Source organism: Anoplophora glabripennis, unplaced genomic scaffold, assembly GCF_000390285.2.
Source record: "Anoplophora glabripennis isolate ALB-LARVAE unplaced genomic scaffold, Agla_2.0 scaffold44, whole genome shotgun sequence".
In the NCBI taxonomy this organism is placed as follows: Eukaryota; Metazoa; Arthropoda; class Insecta; order Coleoptera; family Cerambycidae; genus Anoplophora; species Anoplophora glabripennis.
In genome coordinates, this window is record NW_019416229.1 from 159,421 (window position 1) to 183,421 (window position 24,001).

At 32.7% G+C, this 24,001-nt stretch overlaps 1 protein-coding gene across 1 annotated transcript in view; it reads left to right on the plus strand.

Moving 5' to 3' along the window:
* Positions 1 to 3,883: 3,883 nt before the first annotated feature.
* LOC108917637 (histamine H2 receptor) overlaps positions 3,884 to 24,001 on the plus strand; it is a gene marked incomplete at its 5' end in the record, with an annotated part of 76,729 nt that continues 56,611 nt past the window's right edge. The window contains one exon of the mRNA XM_018724353.1: positions 3,884 to 4,283. Within this exon, the coding sequence (XP_018579869.1) occupies positions 3,884 to 4,283 (400 nt within the window). The remainder of the gene's footprint in view (positions 4,284 to 24,001) is intronic.

Consider the following 24,001-nt stretch of genomic DNA (forward strand, 5'->3'; position numbering starts at 1 on the left):
CGATGAGTCACTCTCTATAATTTCGACCGCGGTGTATATATTTTATTTCATAGGTGATATCATTTGGAAGTTTTTGGGTCGCTTGTAAAATTTTGATTAAATGAGTGGTTTGGGTACAAAAAAATATTTTTTAAAAGTATGCATTATCTTGCCACCCATATTACAATACTTAACAAAGTGCTAGTAGGCTCTGATTTTGTAGATTGACTATAATTTCAGTTTGAACTTGTTTGGGATAGCATTATTATTGGCCGTTATTCTACACAATAGACTGAATAGGGAATTTTATTTAGAATTTTTGCAAAACCGAGTTATTGGAAGATGTGCTGTTATTACTCACAGCTATGTAGTTTATGCATGATAGCGCTCCATCACATTTCACTATAAATGTTCGGCAGTATCTGAATCAAAGATTGAGTCGACGAATCTGTAGTCTTCCGTTGTAAACGTTATTCTGGGACAGAGAAAATGAAAATATTGAAACAACATTTTGCATGCTCAAACCTGAATAAAATGACATTAAATGTGAAAATTTGCATTTTCCTGAGACACGTTACTGCAAAATATATCTCCTTGTTATTTTTGAATAGGTTCTACGTCACTGCTACAAATTTGCAATTTGTCACTATGGAAATGATTTTATTGTTTAAATCTTTCAATTATTTTTGCCTTATGGTCATTCTTTACGATGAGCCATGCATTCCAATTGGCCAACGGAGGCCATTATAGCTAGAGACTAGCTGCGTTTGGTGAAAACTGAGGTGGTCATATTTTTATAAATAAGAATAGAACTCATACCGTTTTTAGAGGATAATAGTCCCACAAAAAGAACTTTTATGATGAAAAGTTTCGAATGGAATTCGTAAAATAAAAAATTAAAATTCCTATCTCGGAAAATCGGAAAGGGTTGTATATACAGGGTGTTTATTAATTGAATGCCGATACTTAAGGGTGTGAATCCTTGGGTCATTTTAAGAAGAAAACTTAATATCGACATATGTCCTAAACCTCTTAATTTTTGAGCTACAGGGTTTTACAGTTTTAAGAAAAAATTTCCTTTTTAATTATAATTTTCTTATCACTCCAGATATTTTTATGAAATTTTGTACACACCTATTAATTATTAAGGAGCATTGTTTGATGTAAAAAATGTTTTAAAATCTTTGCCAATGACGTCCATACGAGGTTTGAACTAAACATTTTTGAAGAAAAAAATGGTAAGCCACAGCTTTTTCTAAAAACTAAAATTATTTTTAAAATCTCCATTTACTTTACAGTAAATTCGGTCCCTAGACTTACTCTCGTACGACGCACCATTTGCACGTAAAAAAATGAAAACCAAAAAAAGTTTTTTCCCCAAGTTCATTGAGACTGCTTTTGATATTTTGTTGCCATTTTGTAGACACCCACCATGCGTGGAAACAGTTTTTGTGGGGCAAAAATTAATTTCCTACTTTCACAAATGACGTTCACGTAGGCATAATATTAAATGTTTGGATAGAAAAAACGGTAAGCTCATTAAATGCCCCCTTAAAGCAAATGAAATAAAAATTAGTAGGCTGGGTAAAGTGTCATAATTTTTGACGCTTCTTTTCGCAATAAAGTTGACATTGATTTTTCATTATTAAAAAATTATTAGAGTAGGAAGTAAAATCTCATAAAAAATGGTAAATTTTACAATCGGTGAATTAGCTGACATGCATTTTACTTATGGGGTTGCCGACGGAAATGCATACGAAGCCAGGAGGATATACCAAGAGCGGTATCCAAATCGCGTACTACCCGATCCGGGAACATTTTCTGGGATTCATAGACGTCTTCACGAAACCGGAAATTTAAAAGTAGACCACAGTGCTAAAGGAGTCCCTGAAACAGTAAGAACACCGGAACTTGAAGAAGGAATTTTACATGAAATTGAGGAGAACCCCGAAATTAGCAGGAGGAAAATCGCGGCAACATTTAATGTTTCACACGTACTTGTTTGGAAAATTCTTATCGAAAATTTGTTATGTCCATATCACATTGAAAGAGTCCAGGCATTACTCCCTAGAGATTTCCCGTTGCGCATTCATTTCTGTGAGTGGTTTCTTCAAAAGCTGCTGGAAAATCCGTTATTTCACAGGTACATTCTTTTTACCGATGAAGCTAGTTTTTCTCGAAACTCAATACGAAATTTCCATAATAACTATTTGTGGGCGGATGAAAACCCTTTTGCAATTGTTGAATCAAATCATCAAGAACAGTTTTCAATAAATGTTTGGGCTGGTATTATTGACAATTATTTGATAGGCCCATTTTTTCTCCCAAGAAGATTAGATGGACAATCGTATTTACACTTTCTTGAAGAAGATCTGCCGCCAATGCTTGAAGACCTTCCCCGTTTATTAAGAAACCAGATGTGGCTAATGCACGATGGTGCGCCTCCACATTTTAGCTTACGGGTGCGTGAATTTTTAAATCACAACTATCGCGATCGGTGAATAGGCCGCGGAGGAACGCAGTCATGGCCGCCCAGATCTCCCGACCTTAATAGTTTAGACTACTTTTTCTGGGGTCATCTGAAAAGCTTAGTGTAGGCAGTGCCGATTCAAACCGAAGAAGAGTTACGAAATCATATAATAGTATGTTGCCAAACCATAAGAGACACCCCAGGAATTTTTGAAAATGTACGTCAGTCTATGCGAAGAAGAGTAGATGCTTGCATACGTGAGGGTGGAGGACACTTTCAACTACTACTGTAAATACATAATAAATATATTATGACACTTTACCCAGCCTACAAATTTTTTTTTCATTTGCTTTAAGGGGGCATTTAATGAGCTTACCGTTTTTTCTATCCAAACATTTAATATTATGCCTACGTGAACGTCATTTGTGAAGGTAGAAAATTAATTTTTGCCCCACAAAAAGTGTTTCCACGCATGGTGGGTGTCTACAAAATAGCAACAAAATATCAAAAACAGTCTCAATGAACTTGGGGAAAAAACTTTTTTTGGTTTTAATTTTTTTACGTGCAAATGGTGCGTCGTACGAGAGTAAGTCTAGGAACCGAATTTGCTGTAAAGTAAATGGAGATTTTAAAAATAATTTTAGTTTTTAGAAAAAACAGTGGCGTACCATTTTTTTCTTCAAAAATATTTATTTGAAACGTCGTACGGACGTCATTGGCAAAGATTTTAAAACATTTTTTACATCAAACAATGCTCCTTAATGATTAATAGGTGTGTACAAAAATTCATAAAAATATCTGGAGTGATAAGAAAATTATAATAAAAAAGTAAATTTTTTCTAAAACATATGTTGATATGAAGTTTTCTTCTTAAAATGACCCAAGGATTCACACCCTTAAGTATCGGCATTCAATTAATAAACACTCTGTATGTGCCAAATAATTTTTTATAAATCAAGTAATAAATATAATTAGGAGTTTTTTATTTTTATCAAAATTTTCATTTTTCTTAGAGTTATGGCATTATGAATTTATGAATTTATGAATTTTGAGAAATGGGATGTTAGTATAAAATTAAAATTTAGATAGGTATAACTGAAGAAAAATATTTTTTGTGAAAAGTAAAAAGAAACCTATTTGCATGCCAGTTGACTATGAAACAATTAGAAAAAAATTGCACATATTCGTGCAACCCTACGGAACATACGACATTACTACGTCTCGTTACATTTTATTGCATTTAATTATTTTTTTCAGATGAAGCTCCGCGTCTGCAAAGAAGTGCCAAAGGAAATGGATGTGGGATAAAAACCTTCCTACAAAGTGCAATCATGTCTCAGCGGGACCTAAACGCTTTTAGCGTGAAATAAATCAGAACTGCCACGATTATTACTAAAAATGGCAACGACAGAGATCGTCGTAAACGACGCGAACACGACCAACATCACCATAGAGGCCTACAGCGAGCAAAAGGTCGAGCTGAATCTCTACTACGCGGCCTGCGAGGTCCTGGTGGCCATCTTCGCCGTCGTGGGTAACGCCCTGGTGATATTCGTTTTTCGAAAGGAAAGGAGGTTGAGGCGAAGGACGAACTACTATATTGTTTCTTTAGCAGCTGCGGATTTGTTAGTGGGGCTGTTGGGCATTCCTTTCGCCATTCTGTCTTCGGTGGGGCTTCCCGTCAATTTGCACGCTTGTTTGTTTACAGTGTCTTTGTTGGTTGTGCTTTGTACTATTTCGATATTCTGTCTAGTGGCAGTTTCCGTGGACAGGTATTGGGCTATCCTGCATCCCATGGGGTATTCCAGGAACGTCAGGACCAAGACTGCCTTGGGTAAGTACATTTTTCTGATACATCTTTTACTGTGTTGAAATTATGTCGTTAAATGTTATTATACGAGGATATCTCTCCAAGAAATGCACAAACGTTAAGGGTGTAAGCTTTAAGAAATGGTTAATTGAGGAAATAAATATTTAATTTACACCATTTTTAACTTTAAGGGATGATTCTTTGAGTGATTTTAAGTCAAAATGGTTATATACTTGGGTCCACAAGTCAATAGTTTTCAAGATACAGGAAACCGAATTTTAAACAAATTCGCTTTTTTCTAAAATATTTCTGAAGACGTTTGTTACATAACGATGAAACTTCAGCTAATGGTTTATATAATTAAAAAATCCCTACGCCACTGAATATTTTGAAATTAAAGTGGTGTTTCCAAAATAAAAATCCTTCCTTCTCCATTTATTACTTTCTTAATTAACGTTACAAGCTAATTATGACGACAAGTCTGAAAAAAACCAGAGGAGTCAAATTTTGCATTATTGTTAGAGGTAGTAAGGAGTTTGAGTCGGTAAAAAATTGCACCAATTAGTTTCTCGTACTATTCACGTTTACTTTAGGTATATTTAAAATGTATTATTTAATACATTTTTAACATACCTATAAACATATACAGTACGCGCCTAAAGTATGGAATAAATTCAGTAAAACAAAACAAATTTTTTTTGGGAAAAATCCTCGAACAGGTCGATTTTTAATTTAAAAAATACATATTTTAGAATAAAAGGCGATTTTCAATCATCATTTGTTTTCAAGTAATGACGTCATCGACATTTTCTATTTTTTTTCTAGATTCTGAAAGATCGTTTCATTGTCGATCCGACAGTATTAAAATGTTGCCATCTTACATAGAAAAGTTTTCGAGTAAATGACGATTGAATGTTAGAAAACGTAAATTTTATTCATTAAAAAAATAACAATTCCTCTGTCAAGCAAATACAATTCATTAAGTTTTCTACCTAAATTAAGTGTTCGAATCACCCATCGACTTCTTGACAATATGCAAGTCTGTGTAGAAATTCTTCTTGCACATTATGAATTATTTCTGGGGTAACTCTGTGTATTTCATCTATAATGCAATTTTGGAGTTCTTCTAAATTATGTGGTACACTTTGGACTTTAAGTAGCCCCATAAGAAATAGTCCAGGGGTTCCATCTGTCCTCGTCTGCCGATCCACCTCCTAGGAAAACAATTGTCCAGAAAATCTCGAACAGGGCGCGCATAGTGCGGAGGTGCACCGTCTTGCTGAAACCATATGGTGTCATCAGGAATATCGTTAGGAAAAATTGCTGCAAGCGCTGGAACAAGGTCATTTTGAAAAAACTCTAAATATCTTTCTCTTGTAAGGGTTCCTTCAAAGAAGAAAGGTTCTACTATTCTGTTGTCAACTATTCCAACCCACACATTTAATTTCTGTGGGAATTGGGTGTGTCTCTGCCATCCAATGAAGATTTTCCCGACTCCAATACCTGCAAGTTTGACGATTCACTGTCCCATTGAGACAAAACGTGGCCTCGTCTGAAAAAAGTATTTGCCGGTGTAAATACTGTAAATCTCTATTTATTTGAGTAAATCCATCATAATTTTACAAAAGTGTAAGCGGCGGTCGGAATCGTCTTCATTGAATTTCGGCACAAGTTGAATTTTGTAGGGATGATATTTTTCCTGCCTCAGGATACGTAGCACTGTGGTCTGACTAATTTCATTGTTTAATGCAACTAATCGTGAAGTATTATGAGGATTATCTATACCATACTTATCAAAATGTTCTGTTTGTGATCTTCACTAACGCTTGGACGTCCAGGTTTTGGAATATCTACAACATTGCCAGTTTCTCTAAGTTTAGATTCTATCTTACTTACTGTTGATTGGCTGATATGGCAATCTGGATATTTTTCATTAAATAAATCGTAAACTTCCTGCTGCGTTCTAGTTTTATCCCCACATCCGATAAGAATTAAAATTTCAGTTCTTTGTGTGACAGTTAAATGTGCCATAATACTTTAAATTCAACGATAATTTTTAGATATAAATTAGCAACACTTTGTAAAGTTTTACAACTACGTGATCCATTTCGAAAAACTAAATTTGATAACGTTTTTGCTTTATTTTAATTGATTTGGGTTTCTAACATTCAATCGTCATTTACTCGAAAACTTTCCTGTGTAAGATGGCAACATTTTAATACTGTCAGATCGACAATGAAACGATCTCTCAGAATCAAGAAAAAAAATAGGGGATTGCTATTTAAAAAAAATGTCGATAACGTCATTACTCGAAAACAAATGACGGTTGAAAATCGCCTTTTATGCTAAAATATGTATTTTTTAAATTAAAAATCGACCTGTTCGAGGATTTTTCCCAAAAAACAATTTGTTTCGTTTTTACTTAATTTATTGCATACTTTAGGCGCGTACTGTATAGTCCAAATTGCAAGAGCTTTTAAGATGGCAGTACGGGAGCGGACCGAGAAAATTCGGGAAATTTCTGCAATTTCTTGAATAACTTAAAAAGTATTGAGAATTTCACAAATATACAAAGGTACATACTAATTTTTTCGTACAGTGGGTCATTTAAGAGATATTTAATTATATATTTACATAAAATGCCGATTCATCAATCAGCAAATCGGCCAAAAAAACACGCAATTCTCAAACTTTTGAAAATAGAGAATGAAAATAGAGCCATAATGATTTTTTCATGTCATATTCTTAAAGAACGGGTTTCAAAGAATATATCCATGTACTATATACAGGGTGTCCGGTACTTGATACAAAAAAGTCTAGTACAACTAGATGAGGTCAAAATAATACCGGTTCTTCATATAGGTACATTTTTTTCATACGGGCCTTCGTTAACAAGTTATGGGCCCTCAAAGGTGAAAATTAAAAAGTTATTCTTATTTACAGTCTCTAAACTAACTCTTAACTTCAGCATGATGCAAATTTGGTGATCGTTAACACATGCGTACAGCTTGTTTTTGATGTTGTAAGTGAGATTTCATTATGTCCAGAACGCCAGGGATGGACTGTACCCAATGGTTAACAACCCAGAATTTTTGCATAGATGACGATCGCAATCTGCCTGCATCAAAAATAAGTTTCCTGAAAAATTTGCTAACGATAATACGATACTTAAATGTTTCCAAAAAGTGATTCTAGCGCTTATAACCTAAAAATATGATAAATGAAATAAAACACAGGCAAATTTTTACCGGGGTCGATTCATACAAAATGCATGTCGCATTGCAAAATATTTGCCCAATTTGATTGGTTGTCCCATTAACTTAAAAAAAATGCCAAACTTCGACTGCCAACTAAGCTCTACGATGATCCCACATAGTTATCTTAAGGAATAAATTATATTTTCCCTGTAAAATAACACATGGCAAGAAAGTTTGAAGCTCCTCCCTTCGAGTAAACATTGTTTCACATAATTTAAATAGTGCAGCCCCGTCTTGAAATAGGTGTTTTGCTGGCTGATCTCCTAAGTAACGTACTGTAAGAAAAAATGAATATTTTATGTTCTACAACTTTGATACTTTGCGTGTTTGTGAAATTCCTAATACTTTTCAAGTTATTCAGGAAATAGGTTTTTTGCAGTTTTCCGGCTATTTCCCGAATTTTTCCAGTTGTTTCTGTGCAGAACATTTTTTTTTCTTCATGTACCAACAAAAAACTAGCCGCAGGCAAACAATTGTGCACTTCAGAATTAATGCCATCTTTAAATACAATTTTGACAAGCGCGACTGCACTTTTTTTGTGAAATGTTTAATTCTAAACTTGTTAGGTCTAATGATATGTTTAGTAATAGCAATTAGAGTTAAAAAAGTTATAAATCGAAAATGGTTCCTTTTCGAGTGGTATAGAATTACTGGTGCTTTTAACTGAAAATAACTCCCAGCATCTCCGCCACTGGTATACATGTTTATATCCCGATTCAGTGAATTTTTACCCTAAATTACCTACAGGATCGGAAAGTCCCCATGGTTCATCGGCCGTTACGTGAGAGCGATAAAGTAAGTCATAGAAATCCGTGCGATAGAGAAGGATGGCTATAATGAAGGCGTCTAATAGTCACCGCCCATTTCGCCCTTCCACAAATAAGAAGTGGATCTTATTCATTATACCCATCTTTCTCTATCGCACGGATTTCTATGACTTTCTTTATCGCTCTCACGTAACGGTCGATGAACCATGGGGACTTTCCGACCCTGTATATAAAAATTATTCAGTGTTTTTTTATAAAGATTTATATTACTCATGGTATCAGTATTATTTAAAATTATATAAGGATGACTGCAACAAAGTTCGAAAGTTATCTGAAGCGTTCACATCAAAATATTATCCAATTGGCAACAGAACATAAAAAATTAAGCCGCTCGAGATGAGAAAGCTGACTATTTATTACAGTACTTGTATTGAATTGTTTATTTATAAAACAGCTCATAATGTTACAATAACATTATATTTAATGATTCATTACGTACAAAGACGAAGCGACATGTTGGGCGATCTGGTACGCGTCGGTTTCATGTTGACGCGTGTGTTAGTGGCGTACTACAGACCCGGTCGTTGAAATTTCGTGAAGGATCAATACTTTTTCCTTGGTATCGTATAAACGTAAAATCTTTGTTGACATTCACGGAGTATTTTGGATTGGCCGAAAATTCAAAACTTTTGGCCGGTAATTAAATGTCGAGTAATTATCAGTGCAGCAATTCATGGATATGAAAATGAAAGGCTCCACTCCATCCATATATTGCCAATGAAAAAATACATACTTGTCATATAAAAATCTTTAAATAGTATCTTAAACTTTCAAGAACATTGCTTCCTGTTTTTTGTCCTACGTATGAAAATTCAGCCACCATACAATAATAATTAATACCTACCTACATTTCTGCATTTTGCGGATTGTTTTTTCAAGTAATTTCTTTTAGAAAATTGAATAAATAAATGTTTGATTATTATTAGCTACAAGTATTAAATGATTTATATAAAATATAATCTTTTATAGAAAATTAAAAAAGTACTGAAATTAATTTAATAGTTACTGCTATAAGACAGGTTTTTTATAGACATTTTCTACCTAATTCAATTTAAAATTATATTAGCATTAAATGTATCTGTTTTAATATTTTTAAAATACTTTTCATTGAGTTATTGCATTAATAAGCTGATATTTCATCTGCAGATAAATATATCCAGAAAGTCATGCTAAAGTATCCAAAATGACTTATTGGGAGCTGCGGACTGTGACACTTCATTNTCCTAAGATATTGGCGAAAAACTAAAAAAAAATTAAAGTTTTGACACCGTGTATCTCGAAAACGAAAGCCCGGAGAGAAAAATGGAAGAGGAAAAAAATGTTTCTTTTTTCAAGAGGAATTTACAGTTTTCCGTTGCGACACTTATTTAGGAACACCCTGTATAACCTTGTTGGTTTAAAATCATTGAAAGAATCACCTCCTAAAGTTTGTCTACGTATTAACACTCTATATAATATTTAATATATAAAACAAAAATCAAATAACACCTTTTCGTTGGTAAATCAGAATTTACAGAAAATAACACAAATTTCATATCTAAATATTAATTTTGGCAGCAGGAGGTTTTCGATAGACGCATTACATATACTCAAAAGTTAACAAAAAGTCTGGTTTCTTACACAAAAACTGTGTTTTAAAAAATCCAGCTGTGTTTCGCATTTTATTAATTAAAATGAAGTTAAACCGTCTTTCTAAGTCTTTCGTGAGTAGCTGATATTAAATTTATTTATAAAATTATTAACTCTTAATTAATTTAATTAATTTAATTTACTTAACTGAAATGACTAGTTTAGTAAGTTTCATAGCTCCACCAAGAAATAAAAATGTATTGTGAGCACGCTAGTATTAATTACTACTCGAATTCACCTTTAAATAAATGTTTATTATTAGATATTTTTTTGTTCCAATATATTTCTAAAGATAAGACTGAAAAAATATTTCTGTAATTTTGTTTAAATTATTTTTAGGTATTTTTTATTAAACTGTTTGGTTGCACTTATCTTTATTTATGTGTTGGACATACTCTATGAAATTTTAATATTAGTTTTTGTAGTAAATTGCATAATAATAATAATTACTTATATCTTCACTTTGTTGTGCTGTTTAATTTACATATTTTTTATGGTTATTTATAATTAATTACTTCTTGCCTTCTTAATTCATGTTCAGGTTTAATTGTTTGTTTCTAATTTATCAAATTCTTAAAAAATTAAAAGTGAATTATTAATATGCAATTTATTCCAAATTTTGCAAGAGTAATGTTTTTTGTAAATGTGTTCCTTTAAAAAAGTATAAGTATACCTACCAAGATAAAACAAAGTTGGGTATATCAGTTTTGCTTTAAATCTACCTCCAACCCTATATCTGCGTTCTAAAAATATTATTATTTTTTCAAAATATTTGAAGGCTTACGTATTTCGTAACTGGTGCAACCTGTAGATTTGCAGATGAATTTAAAAAAAATGCTGCATTTTTCTGCGGAATGTTTAAATAACGATTGTGGTAGTTTGCATATTGGAACTATCTATTTAGAGCATATGTAAAGACATAAGATATAATTGTCTCGATTAAATTGTATATCTACACTTACGCGAATAGCTATTACTATAGGATGACAGAATTGAATTGTAAAAGTAACGATAATTTTTAATTCTTAAGCTACCAGTATACCCTTATTCACTGAATTTATTTTATAACATTTTATATAGAATTCCAGTTATGGAAATGGCACTATTAAAACTGCAAGAATTTCTATTCATCCGAATATTCCGAACAATAAATAGTTAGAAATTATATAGTTCCTGCTCATGGAACATACAACCAACAAAGTTTAGAGAACGTGTATGTAAATAACTTTTTATTATTCTTATTATATATACGTCAACGTTAAATTAATATAATTAATTATTAAAGTATAATTTGGTTATGCAGCTTAAGCATTTACGTAAAATAGCGAAGCTTGAAGCATTTCTAAACTTTAACAGAAAACTTTTTGGCAAAAGCTGTGTAGCAAACACATTCACTTTACTTTAAACATGAAGGCGTACTATATGCTCTTTGATATCAAATATTTAAATATGCCAACAAAATAACTGTCTATACTAAGCTAATCATTAATAATTTTAAGCAGATATGTAAACTAAAAAATACCGTATCCAAATAGTACCTACTAATGAAAAAATACCTCACATATTAAATGCTGCAAACCTGCAAAGAAATTATTACTGATCTTTGTTTCAATTATTTTGGACAAAGGTCAGTACTAAATCTGGTGAAAGTAAATTATGTAATTTAATTATTGCACGGTATGTACCAAAATATATTCTACAAATGTGCTAAAGGTATCGCTAAAACAAATTTTACTGAAAATTTCACAATAGTATTTTTCAGCCAATTAAAGGCCTGTATTTTGTAGCGTTACTATAGCAACTAAGAAAATTTCCGGAAATTTTTCTCTTCCTTGGGGTAAGGAGCATGAAAATACACTGGAAATTTTTTGACATTTATAAATAAAATGACATTTATATTTAACTTCAAATTTATTCTATCATAATTTAATAAGTACAAATCATTTATAAATAATTATTTACCAAGTATGTACTTTTAGTAGTTTTAATTAAAGCGTCCAAATGTTGCTGAAATTCCTCAGCCACGTCTTCTTTTCTTAATGGGGAATAAACAAGCACACATTCACTAAAATTTATAAAATGTCTATGTTTCAAAAAATAAATGTAGTACTTTGAAACAATCTTATTCTGCTGTGATCCACGAAGAGCTCCATATTTCTTACACACAAGAAGCAAATGATTTTTAATAATCCCAAACAAGTTTGGCGAATAAATTTCTGGCCCGCATTCTTGTAATAAATACATTAAAAATTTTAGGTTCCGATGATACATTTTAATTTCACTAACTTTTTTGCAAAACTTGCATAAAACGTATTTCTCAAACCGCTCCATTTTTCAATTGTACAACACAACGATTTTAAAGAAAATGGTCAAATAACGTCAAAAGTCACGATTACCTTGTTTGACATGGATTCCATGGCCTTCTTAATAATATATACATATGAATTTTATTGATATTACATAGTGCTTAAGGTTCTTTGTAAGAAAATATATTTCTACCAACTTTAGTAAAATGAGTATGTGGAAAACTGAGGGATTGATCTACTATCGACTTATTTTTTATTATTTTGCTTAACTAAAGTCGGTTAGTTGTATTTTATTTAACCTAATGTTATATGTATGTAAGTTACTTTGATTATATATACTGCTTCAAGTTTTTTTGCAATAAAATATATTTTTACCAACTTTAGTACACTAAATTTTTAGAAAACTGAAAGATTGAACTACTATCAACTTATTTTTTATTATTTTGTGTAACTAAAGTTCACCACTTATACTTTATTTAACTTAATAAAATATGCATGTGAGTTTCATTGATACAACATAGTGCTTCAATTTCTTTGTAAGAAAATATTATTTCAACCTACTTTAGTAAAATGAATTTTTAGAAAACTGAGAATCTGAACTACTATCGATTTGTCTTTTATTATTCTGTGTAACTAAAGTTCGTTACTTACATATATTTAATTTAACTTAATAATATAAGCATATGAATTGTATTATCATTACATAGTACTTGAGGTTCTTTGTAAGAAAATATATTTTTACCAACTTTAGTACACTAAATTTGTAGAAAACTGAAAGATTGAACTACGATCAACTTATCTTTTATTATTTTGTATAACTAAAGTTCGCTACTTATATTTTATTAAATTTAACCTAATAATATATGCATGTGAATTTCATTGATACTACATACTGCTTAAGGTTTTTTGTAAGAAAATATTTTTCTACCAACTTTAGTAAAATGAGTTTCTAGGAAACTGAGAGGCAAAGCTACCACCGACTTATATTTTATTATTTTGTTTAATTAAAGTCGTGTAATTGCATTTTATTAAACCTAATATAATGTATGTGAATTTCATCGATACTAGGTTCGAGTTTCTTGTAAGAAAATATGTTTCTACCAACTTTAGTAAAATTAATTTGTAGAAAACGGAAAGATTGAGCTATTATTGACTTATTGTTTGTTATTTTGTGTAACTAAAGTCGTTTAATTGTATTTTGTTTCGAGTTCCTTGTAAGAAATTATATTTCCACCAACGTTAGTGGAATGAAGTTGATCAAGAATAATTGATCATATATTATAATAAGATTTGAACTACCACCAACTGCCTTATACTTATTTTGCACAACCAAATTTGGTAGTTTGTGTATTATTTAACATAATCTTAACTGATGTTAGAATAGAAATTTAGAACAAATTTAGAAATATGACCGTCGAGATTGATATCTAAATACCTTATTTTCATAAATGTAAAGAAAATAATTGTATCACCTGTTTAAAATAGGTATATTACGCACTAAAGAACAATATTAATTATTATTACTGTTATTTTGATCAGTACTACTATAATTATTATTTGTAACATTAAATGTACAGTTATTATAAGTTATAACTGATGATTGATTTGCATCTGATTGCATCATTTTTGATACTGAAACATTGGTACAGCTGCCTTTTGAATTACACCGCATAGCTTCAACAATTTCTTTATGATGTCCTTCATCAATCTGTAAATAAGGTTTTATCGATTGACTGCTACTGTGGCCTGTAATTTTGATCAACTGCTGTTCCCCAATTCCTTTTTTCGCCAAATTGGATACTGCAGTTGCTCTCGCTGAATGATTCGTAATTTTCACTTTTTTTGTGTCAACACCAATTTTCTGTGCAGCCGATTTAAACCATGTGAAAATCGTGTTCTTCCCCACTGGACAATTCTTGTACCATCCCTTTGAATTCCTTTGATCCCAAAACGGATTAGGAGTTAAAAACAAACGATTGGTCTCTATAGAGTTACCTCGTTTTTCCATCATCTTCCTAAAAAGACGAACAGGACATATGGTTGGATTATTTATGTTTGTGATTAGCCACTTGCTATCAGCTAACTTTCTTGAACCGCCTTGTGTTGTCTTCGAAAAAATGGGATTATACTCTATGCGACCAGTAAATTTGCCGAAATTATCAGTTTCTTCAACAAAGTATTCAATATTTGCTACTGCACCTTCTCCGCCCCTCCAGGCTAACTCATGGGAAGCAATATGAAAAAACTTTCGCTGAAGACCTTCTGGACAATCTTCATCCCAGAGTTCTACAATCTTCATATATTCAGCATCACTTAAGGCCAAGGCACTAAGCTTTCGTTTTGTTGGATCTTTTTGTAGTTTTCTACGTTTAGCATCACGTGCTGCTCTTGCATTTTTAAAGGTTATGTCAGAAAATGGATCAAATTTAACTTTAAATTCTTCGTAATACATCTCGTGTAGTTGTTTGGCAGTTGAATTCCACATTCCTTTTACAACACTTTCTTTGTACTCCTTTGATTTTTTTTTTCTCATATTGCTACTTAGGCATCGAAGGGCACGTTTCCAGTTTTCGCGATTACATGTAAATTGGATTCTTCGGTAATGGAGTGAAGTTCTTTTTACTGACGAGTCCCGTTTTTGCCTGCAATGACCTGATGGTCGGGAAAGGGTGTGGAGAACACAAAATGAACGATATTCTGAGTGCACCATCTCTGGACGAGTATCTTTTAAAGGAGGTTATGTTATGGTGTGGGCGGGCATTTCTACGGAAGCACATACCAACCTCATATTTGTGGATAATGGAGCTTTGAACACCCGCAGATATGTGGAAGGTATTCTTCAAGAAACTGTCGTTCCATTTCCGTATTTTATTGGAGATGGCTTCGTTTTAATGTACGACAACGCCAGACCACACACTGCACGAATCCTAACTGAATACTTAAACGAGGTCGGTATTCGTAGACTTGATTGGCCCGCATGCAGCTCGGACCTTAACCCAATTGAATATCTTTGGGATGAACTTCAGATGACCATTAAAAACACCCACCATAATTTTTTTGACATAAGAAAAAAGTGTATTTTTGTTACGTTTCTGTTGTTTTGATTAAATTTAATTTTGTCTTGGATATTTCTTTTGTTTAGTTATTCGTTGCAACCCGAATCGATAATGAATGGTTCTGCAACCAAATATCAATTCTAAGTTACATCAATTAATATTTAGATGCTTTTATGAAATATTTTAGGGTGGCCGGTTTATTTTGCCGGTAAGTGTATAACACAGCCACACAAAAAAAAAGTTGGGTATACTTTTTATGCGACATATATTTGTGATTAATGAAGGTGAGATCAACCAGCAATCCTTATGATGCCAAATTTTACTGAAATCGTTGGATTTCAAAAAAGTACACCCGCCATATTGGATAAGCCATCTTGAATTTTTACAATGTGAATTCATATTCGTAATCAGCGACCTAAAAAACCCCTTTATACAAAATCTGGTCAAAATCCGCTCAGAATTTGAAAATAGCGATTCCTGCTCGGTTTTTTGAGATTAGAAAAAAAACCACACGTTCTAGCTCAATTCTGACAGTGGATTTGAATTCAGCAGAGTCTTTTACATAAAAATGTACTATTTGATGTGGAAATAAATTTTTTTCCAAATTTTCCCAGTAAATTTTCATCAATTTTTACTATTTTTCACAAGTTTTTTGAGGTTAGGAAAAAATTGTGATGTGATGGGCCAATTCTGATCCCAGATTCGTGTTCAGGAGGCCAAATTACTACGAAAAATATATGTCGCATAAAAAGTATACCCAACTTTTTTTTTTGTGGCTGTGATAATTTATCGTTGTTGATTTCGTGTGATTTTCGTCCAAAATTATATTATAGCTATTATAAACAAAATGAGAGATAGGTAATTACTTTAATATTTGAAATATTATTTAATATTTTCAATATATCAGATATACTTTTTAGCCGGTTCTTTATTTGGATACCTATATTGATATTTATTTAGATAATAACTATTTTACACATAGGAATATTTCTTTAACTGTACTTAGATATTTGTAGCCACATTTCTTGTTTTTAAAACTCCTTAGGCACACTCGAATAGCTGACCAGAGTTCGGGTATGCAAATGTTATCATTTTATAATTCCTTAAACTAAATTCTCGATTAACATCGCATTTCTGTAAGAATATATCCATACAAATTCCTCACGTATAGTCTCAGAAATCTGGATAAGTATTTTAATAACATCCTATAAATCCGAATCCAGAGGCGTCTTCCTTGAATTTGAATGCAGTTCTTTATGTCGATCTTAACTTTCGTAACAGTACGCGTATTTCCACTTTGGCACTTTAATTTTGCGGGCACTTGTCTCGAAATAAAGCAAGCTTTATGAATAGTAAACGAGACCGGAGTTTTTGCGTGCCTGGACTCACACTTGAGTATTAAGAAGATAAATGCGGCCCTTTTTCATCTTCTGATGATTGGTAGATTGTATGCTTATTAATTTTTTTCATTCAGTTGAAATAAAACCGTGTCGAAGAAAAGAAACTCATCTCCAATCTACAGCGTTAATAAATTTTATTAATTTTTCTACAAAAAGGATAAGTAGCTGTTTCCTTCCCGCTTAACTAGAAAAACAAATTTATTACACTCGTGTGATATGGAGAGGAAGCGGATATGCCTCTCATATCATATGTCACGGACGACTTGTCACGTAAAACGTTATTAAGGCAAGAATTATATAGATCTCTGATCTAGTGGTAACTGGAGGAAAAATGTGAGACTACCTGTTAATAAATTTGTGCTAATTAGAAGAGACAGTAATATGCTCGTATTTTAAAGGTTGCACTATAAAAATGGTAGAATGTAACGATAATACGTTGTGCTTTTGTTCTGAAACAAAAATGTGGCTACACCTACAACTTCTATAAATTCACTCAAAGACTAATTTTGATAGAAAACACAGGTTTTTTATTAAAAATTGTAATTTTTTTTATTGATTCATAAAGTGTACAGTATCGGGTTATACTGGGTAAATGTTCGGCCAAAAAAATCATATTCGGTCGGTCTATAAATATCAGTAATAAAATTTGGAAGATCCCAGATTTGGGAATTGTGAAGATGAGAGTTCAATTATATGAAATTGCATTCCATTCCTTGTGTCGTATTAATTGGGACAAAATAAAAACCTTTTATTCCGTTCAACGGGTGTCCTATCAGTTTCACATTCGCACGTGTGGGGACTGCGAGGAACAAAACTGATAAAGTCACTGGTAACAGTTTTTTTTTCTTGGGATAATTTCATACGAATATGTTTACTACGAGTATTTTATGACGTACTATAAGAAATAAAATTGCTTATGAAGTTATTTCTTTGTACTTCAGGCAAAATTTGAATAGCTACAATTTTAACATATATTTTCTAAAAAATTCGGGAAGAAACCTTAATAAAGAAAAATCAACCGTTTTTGGAAGTATTTATTAAAAAATAGTCAAATTAACTTAAAAAATCCATGGTATAGAAAGAAAAAAATGTATGCACAAACTACAGGCTGTCAGACTTTCATCTTGAATTTTTCAAAACATTCTCCACAGCAAGCCGTTATGTGCTCCATGCACTGCCACGACTTTGCTGGCAAATACGCACTTTCGTCGAAATTTTCCATGACCGTTTGTCATAAATGCGGCTGAATTTCTTTGATACAGAGTTCAGTTTCCTCCTTCATGGCTTGGTTGGTCGCGGGCTTGTTGACATAAACCGTAGATTTCAAAAAAAACCAAAGAAAAAAGTCCAACGGCGTTAAATCGCATTATCTGTGGCGTCCGATCCTCAAAATACCCAAGGAACTTCACAAGAGTTTGATCCAAACCGACTCAAGGACACCTCAGCTGTATTGCCTGCCAAAGATTCACAAACCGAATCTCCCTCTTCAACCTGAGTGCAGTTGGATCAGCAACACACCCCGTGGCCCGATACGTTGCACAGCTGAAAACGGACTTAATAGGGAGGACAGAGCATCACGTCAAAAATGCCGGAGACTTTATCAACAAGATTCGAAGACTTGAACCAGAAGATATCCTGGTGAGCTTCGATGTTACATCCTTATTTACGAAAGTACCTGTCGACGAAGCCTTGGAGGACCTGCATCGAAGACTAATCGCAGAGGACAAGGATGAGAGCCTAATGGATTCGGCAAAAGTGTGCATAAAATCGACCAATTCTACGAACAGACGGGGGGAGCAGCAATTGGTTCACCGCTATCTCCAGTCCTGGCCAATATATGCATGGAAGCCTTTGAGAAGAAAGTCCTGGAATCCACAACGTTGAAGCCTAAGTGCTGGTACCGATATGTTGACGACTCCTTCATCATCTGGTCCCACGAACGCAACACTGTAGCCGATTTCATGCAACACATCAATGGGATACATCCAGATATTCAGTTTACCATAGAAGTAGAGAAAAATGCTGCCCTTGCCTTCTTGGATGTTTTGGTTAAGAGGAAACCAGATTGCACTTTAGGACATCGAGTATACAGGAAGCCAACTCACAAAGACATATAGCTGAATGCGGATCCCACCACCAACCAGCTAAGAAACACCTTGATTCATCGAGCGCGGATCATCAGCAAGCCACGACACTTGGCCGAGGAACTAGAACACCTACGCATGGCCCTGAGAAGGAATGGCTACACGATGAGAAATATCGAACGAGCTATCAGGAGGAGATATATGCTCATGGAGAAACGGGAGTACTTAGCGATGACGTAGGGCGGACACGAGACACATAGTGGATCTGAGTGAAGCCAACATGGTGATGAGAGGGAGAAGATTTTGGCCCCGACTATACAGAGAAGCATTGTTGAAGGACGGCTAGAGTGTTTAAGATGACTAATTGATCCATTCATCAGTTGATGTAGTTAAATCATTATTCCGAAAATATTTTGTACGAAAATTGCAAACTGTAGCTGCCAAACCTTCAGTATTTTTAAAATATTGCGCAACAATGAAAACACGTTCATGTAAATAACCCTGAAATGTCAGCTGTCGCGCTATCTTTGTTTTTCGTTGGCAACACTTTACCACACAAATGGTAAAAAATTCAAATCTTGCGTGAATTTTGGACACTCGATATAAGTTACTATTTATAAATTCTATTTTTTTTTGGGTTAGTATTTTATTCGCTTCAAATTATTTTGCATTTTTTACTGTCTATCTTTCACTGTCTAGAGTAAATATTTACCAAAAAATAAATACCTACTCTCTTCCATATATTTACTATTTTATAACTACACATTGCTTTCTTCCACACAATAAAACGTATAAAGCACAGGTATGGATTCACTAAAAATACCAATTTAAATACACGCCAAGTAAACAAGTTTTTGCCTGAGTTTATGAAAAGGTAATTTTAAAGGGCTTTCCTGCTTGTTTGAAATACGTATTTGTTTGGTTTTGTCTACAGAATTCTTATTATTTACTATTAATATATTCGAAAAGTTGTAAAATTTGGAACTCCGCGTTTAGAAGCGCAATGAGAAACATTTTTGGTGGATGAATATTCATGAAAAAGTTAATAATTGTAATAAAAAGTTGTTTTTGGTAGCGTACATTGCTAAATTATATCATAGTAAGCAATTCCAGTGATATTATTTCAGTTTTTGAAACCTCCTGTAGATACAGTCACCATTTTAGGTTTGGGTTTTCTGTTAATTCGTGTTATACATGGTGACTCATGAAGGAACTGACACAAGGTATGTAGATGGGCTTTATACCAAGGTGGTTTGTTTCCAACTAACTGAAACATTTTGTCCGATTTAAATGAAATTTCGTGCTAGAACTTGTGTATGAATGTCACTTTTCGATACTTATAGTAAAATACACCTATCTCTAAGCAAATGGACTCATAAATTTTTGCTAGTGATGTTACTTCAGCTCTTTTTTATATGAAGAAAAGCGCTTATTGCAAGCTTTTCTCTTGTATGCATGTTTTGTATTTTTAACGGCTTTCCCGTAATTAATTATTTTAGTAGTCATGATCAACCCGTTCTGTAATACAAATCTGATTTAATTGCCAATCAAAATTTTATTTATTTGATAATAAAATAAAATAATGCTTTGTAAAAAGTACAGACACCTGCCACATCGATCGAATATCCTTTCACGAGAATAATTGAAATAATCACCATTTTTAATAACACGAAATTTAGTTTAAAAAAATGTTATTGCATTCATCTTAACTTTTTCCTATTCTGTAAAATGTGACTATCAATTTTTGTTTAAATCTATGTGATTATCCTTATTTGAAGAGGATTAAATCAGATGAAACTGGTGGTCATTTAAAATAATTTTCTAGAAAGAGTTATTACGAATTTCTCAACTTCGTTCCGCTTTTATTATGAAATGCTCAATTAATTCGGATTTGTACCGAAAATGTGTGTAACAACTAATAAAATGATTTACCTGAAAACCTTTAGTAACACAAACGATTTACAAGAGTGAAGAAAGCTTGGAAAAAGCTCCAGTCTTTATGTTAAAATACTGAAATTCTAAGGCCATCTGTTAAAAAAATATGAGCATACTTGCGTACAGTCACTAGATAACTGTGTTATCTAGTGACTATCCTACTTTGGGGCACCTACAAGTACCAGCCCTGTGTAGGTTTATTTACGAATTAATTTGTATAGTGGTATTTTTCAAATAGACTCAAATTATCAATTATTACTTTAAATTAAAATATAAAGGATGCCTAAAACAATTGTCAAACTAAATATTTCCCTCTAAATTTATTACTTTCTTATATATCTTATTTTTACAAATTTCATGATAATGATGAAGTAATAACGGCCATAGAGACTTAATTGAATATTGAATATCAATCTGGAACTTTCCATTTTCATCCTAAATCCCTGCCTTCTCACAATTTTTCGCTCAAATCAATAATATGCACGTCAGTTGCAGCCGATATTTTAATAAATTCCCTTTGGGCTTCATTTAAACCACTGTATTTAAATGTTCAACGCCCTGACTTGAACTTATTAATTTTCCACAGAAAAAAAACAGTATTCGTGAAGTTAATAATCAGTCAGATCTGTAAACAGGTGTTAGAAGTCATGTTACAAACTTCTCAGCAAAGTTAACTTGCTTTAAATATAGGGTGGTCCGAATTTTAACCACAAAATTTCATGAACATCGTTAAAATTTTGAAAAAAAAGTTTTAACTCTAAATATTTTCGAACCAAGTGAAGATTTATTGAAACAGAATTTTGTTTGCACAATACGTGAAAGAAGTTTGTAAAGACGATACGTTTCATTTTTTGAGAAGATATTTAAAGATAGATATACCTACTTAAAAAAAAAGTTAAAACGGTGAGATATTGAAAACGGTGAGATTTCAAAAACAAATTTATATATTTCATTATTTTCGCTTCCTCTAAGGATTTCTGAATTTCCGTGAATGATATAGAGACACCGTGTAAAAGCTCAAGAAAGCTTCGTTTACTTCTGCCTGAGCTTCTACCTGTGTAATTCTTACTAAAAGTAAGAGGAACTGTTATAATAAAGCCCCAACTCTAGTTCAAAAAGGTCCTATCACGCCTCAGTTCACACATAAAAAGGATAGTTAGGTATTTTTTTATATGCCTTGACCCAGATCATTTCCCTGATTCTTTCGAATTTTCACGGAAACGTAGCTGAAAATATATTTTATCCCAAGTCAGAGATAATTTTATATAAATATTTTCTGTGTCACCGCACCTGTTTGTCAGAGATAACAGAACTATTGCAATAAATATTAACTCTTGGTTGGACAATTTTTTGCGTTATGTAGTACTTAGTTTCATTGAATCGAAATCGTACGAAAATCTGTTCGTATAAAATCATACGAATTCTTACAAATTGTACATAATAATAGAGCGATTACGTGGCTTCGTTATTAACAATAAGTTTGCATCTGAGATAGCTCCGTCTATAAAGGCATATTGGACACAGAAGTGTTTTTGTAAATCTATGTTCGAGTGAATGAAAAGGATCGAGTACTCACGGCAAATTTAGTTAGGGTGCCCCCCGATATGCCACTGGACTTAATAATTTAATTTAGTTAAGGCTAAATTAGCCTCTTTCTACTATAAATACATATAACTGCCAAATTTCAACAAAAAGGATTATTAACACTTAAGATTTTTATGCATAAACGATTTTGTAAAAAAGTTTGACACTGTATCCTGTATCTTGAAAACGAAATATTACCGGGCCTATGTTTATACAGGGTGTATCATGAAGAGGGCTCAGTAGGATTATCTCAAAAAGTAGTCAAAATTGAAATCTGAAAATTTGTATACAGGGGTTTATAAAAAGGATCTATTCGATGAAAATCGTATCAACTTTTTCGCATTTCCGGTTATACCGAAAGTCATCATCAACTCTGTTATTTCAAATGGAACACTCTGTGTATTATGGCAATCCTGGACAAAGCTCCAGGTACCCGCTATCCCAAATCGCCACGCCTACATTTTATTCTTTCTAGTCCAATGCGTTCTTTCTCAATCTCACGGAAATTTGTCTGAGTTAGAAACGCAAACTTCTGTGTCGGTCATTATTTATTTTTGTGTGACATTTCGTATAAATAGATTTGCGGACAAATTCACATCCAGTATGGTTATATATGGCCTAAAAACTACTACAGGTTTTTTTATGCAAATTAAACATTCTATTATGTCATTGGAACTCGTGTTCGAGTGTATTTCTATTTTTAACAATATTAATCAGTTAAAACTTACAGTCTTGCAACATTTCATGTCAATGTCCAAATGTCATGTGTCCGAGACATTTGTAACAATATAGCATTTAAAAATGTTTCTGCCATGATGTTTTACATCCTGGTGACTTATTTAGAAATGCCCTGTACACAGTTCTTCTTGAACTGTACCTAACAAAGGACATTCCCTGATGTCCAGATATTTCTGGAACCTTTCCTCAAACTTCGGGGTCCACCCGATTATCACCTGTTATATCTCTACAATAAAAGAAACGCCGATTCAAGTGATGCGGGCTCATTTCTATTTTATTAGAAAGAAGACCTGCAGGAAATATATGATTAGGTGCCTAACCGCGTCATGACGAGCTGTCGTTTTGTTAGCAGAAAACCGGCCTTGACCCCTACACGCAAACTGAAGGAAATTAGCGATTGCTTTGTGTAGATGGTGATCTATAATTGTTTTTTCATGCCACTGCAACGTGCCTCTTTCCATTAAGAAATTTAAATGGAACAAAGCGTAGACACTGTAAGAAGTCTTACAGAATCATGATATCAAACAACTGAACATAAGTTTAGAAAGATACGGGCGATGATTAGTTGTTTTTCTAATTGAAAACTATGAAAATGCTAAAGTGCGTTTATTTTCTACAGGCTAGTATTCTGCCAAAATCATCGGAAATATTGACCATAATAGATTTATCAAAACAAATATATTTATTTTATCCTGAATCATTCAGTGTTGTTCTTTAAATTATGTTATTTTAACGAACATTAAGTTTTCTTAGCATATCGCCTATACAAGTGCAAAATATGGCCAACAACAACAATTTTTAAGTAGGTAAGTTATTATTTTCCTTTTTTTAAAGCTGGATATTCTTTTATTTTGCGAAAAATTTTTATCTACCTATTTAAGTACAGAACCTGCATACTCTAAGAACTAATGTTAAAATTAAATTTA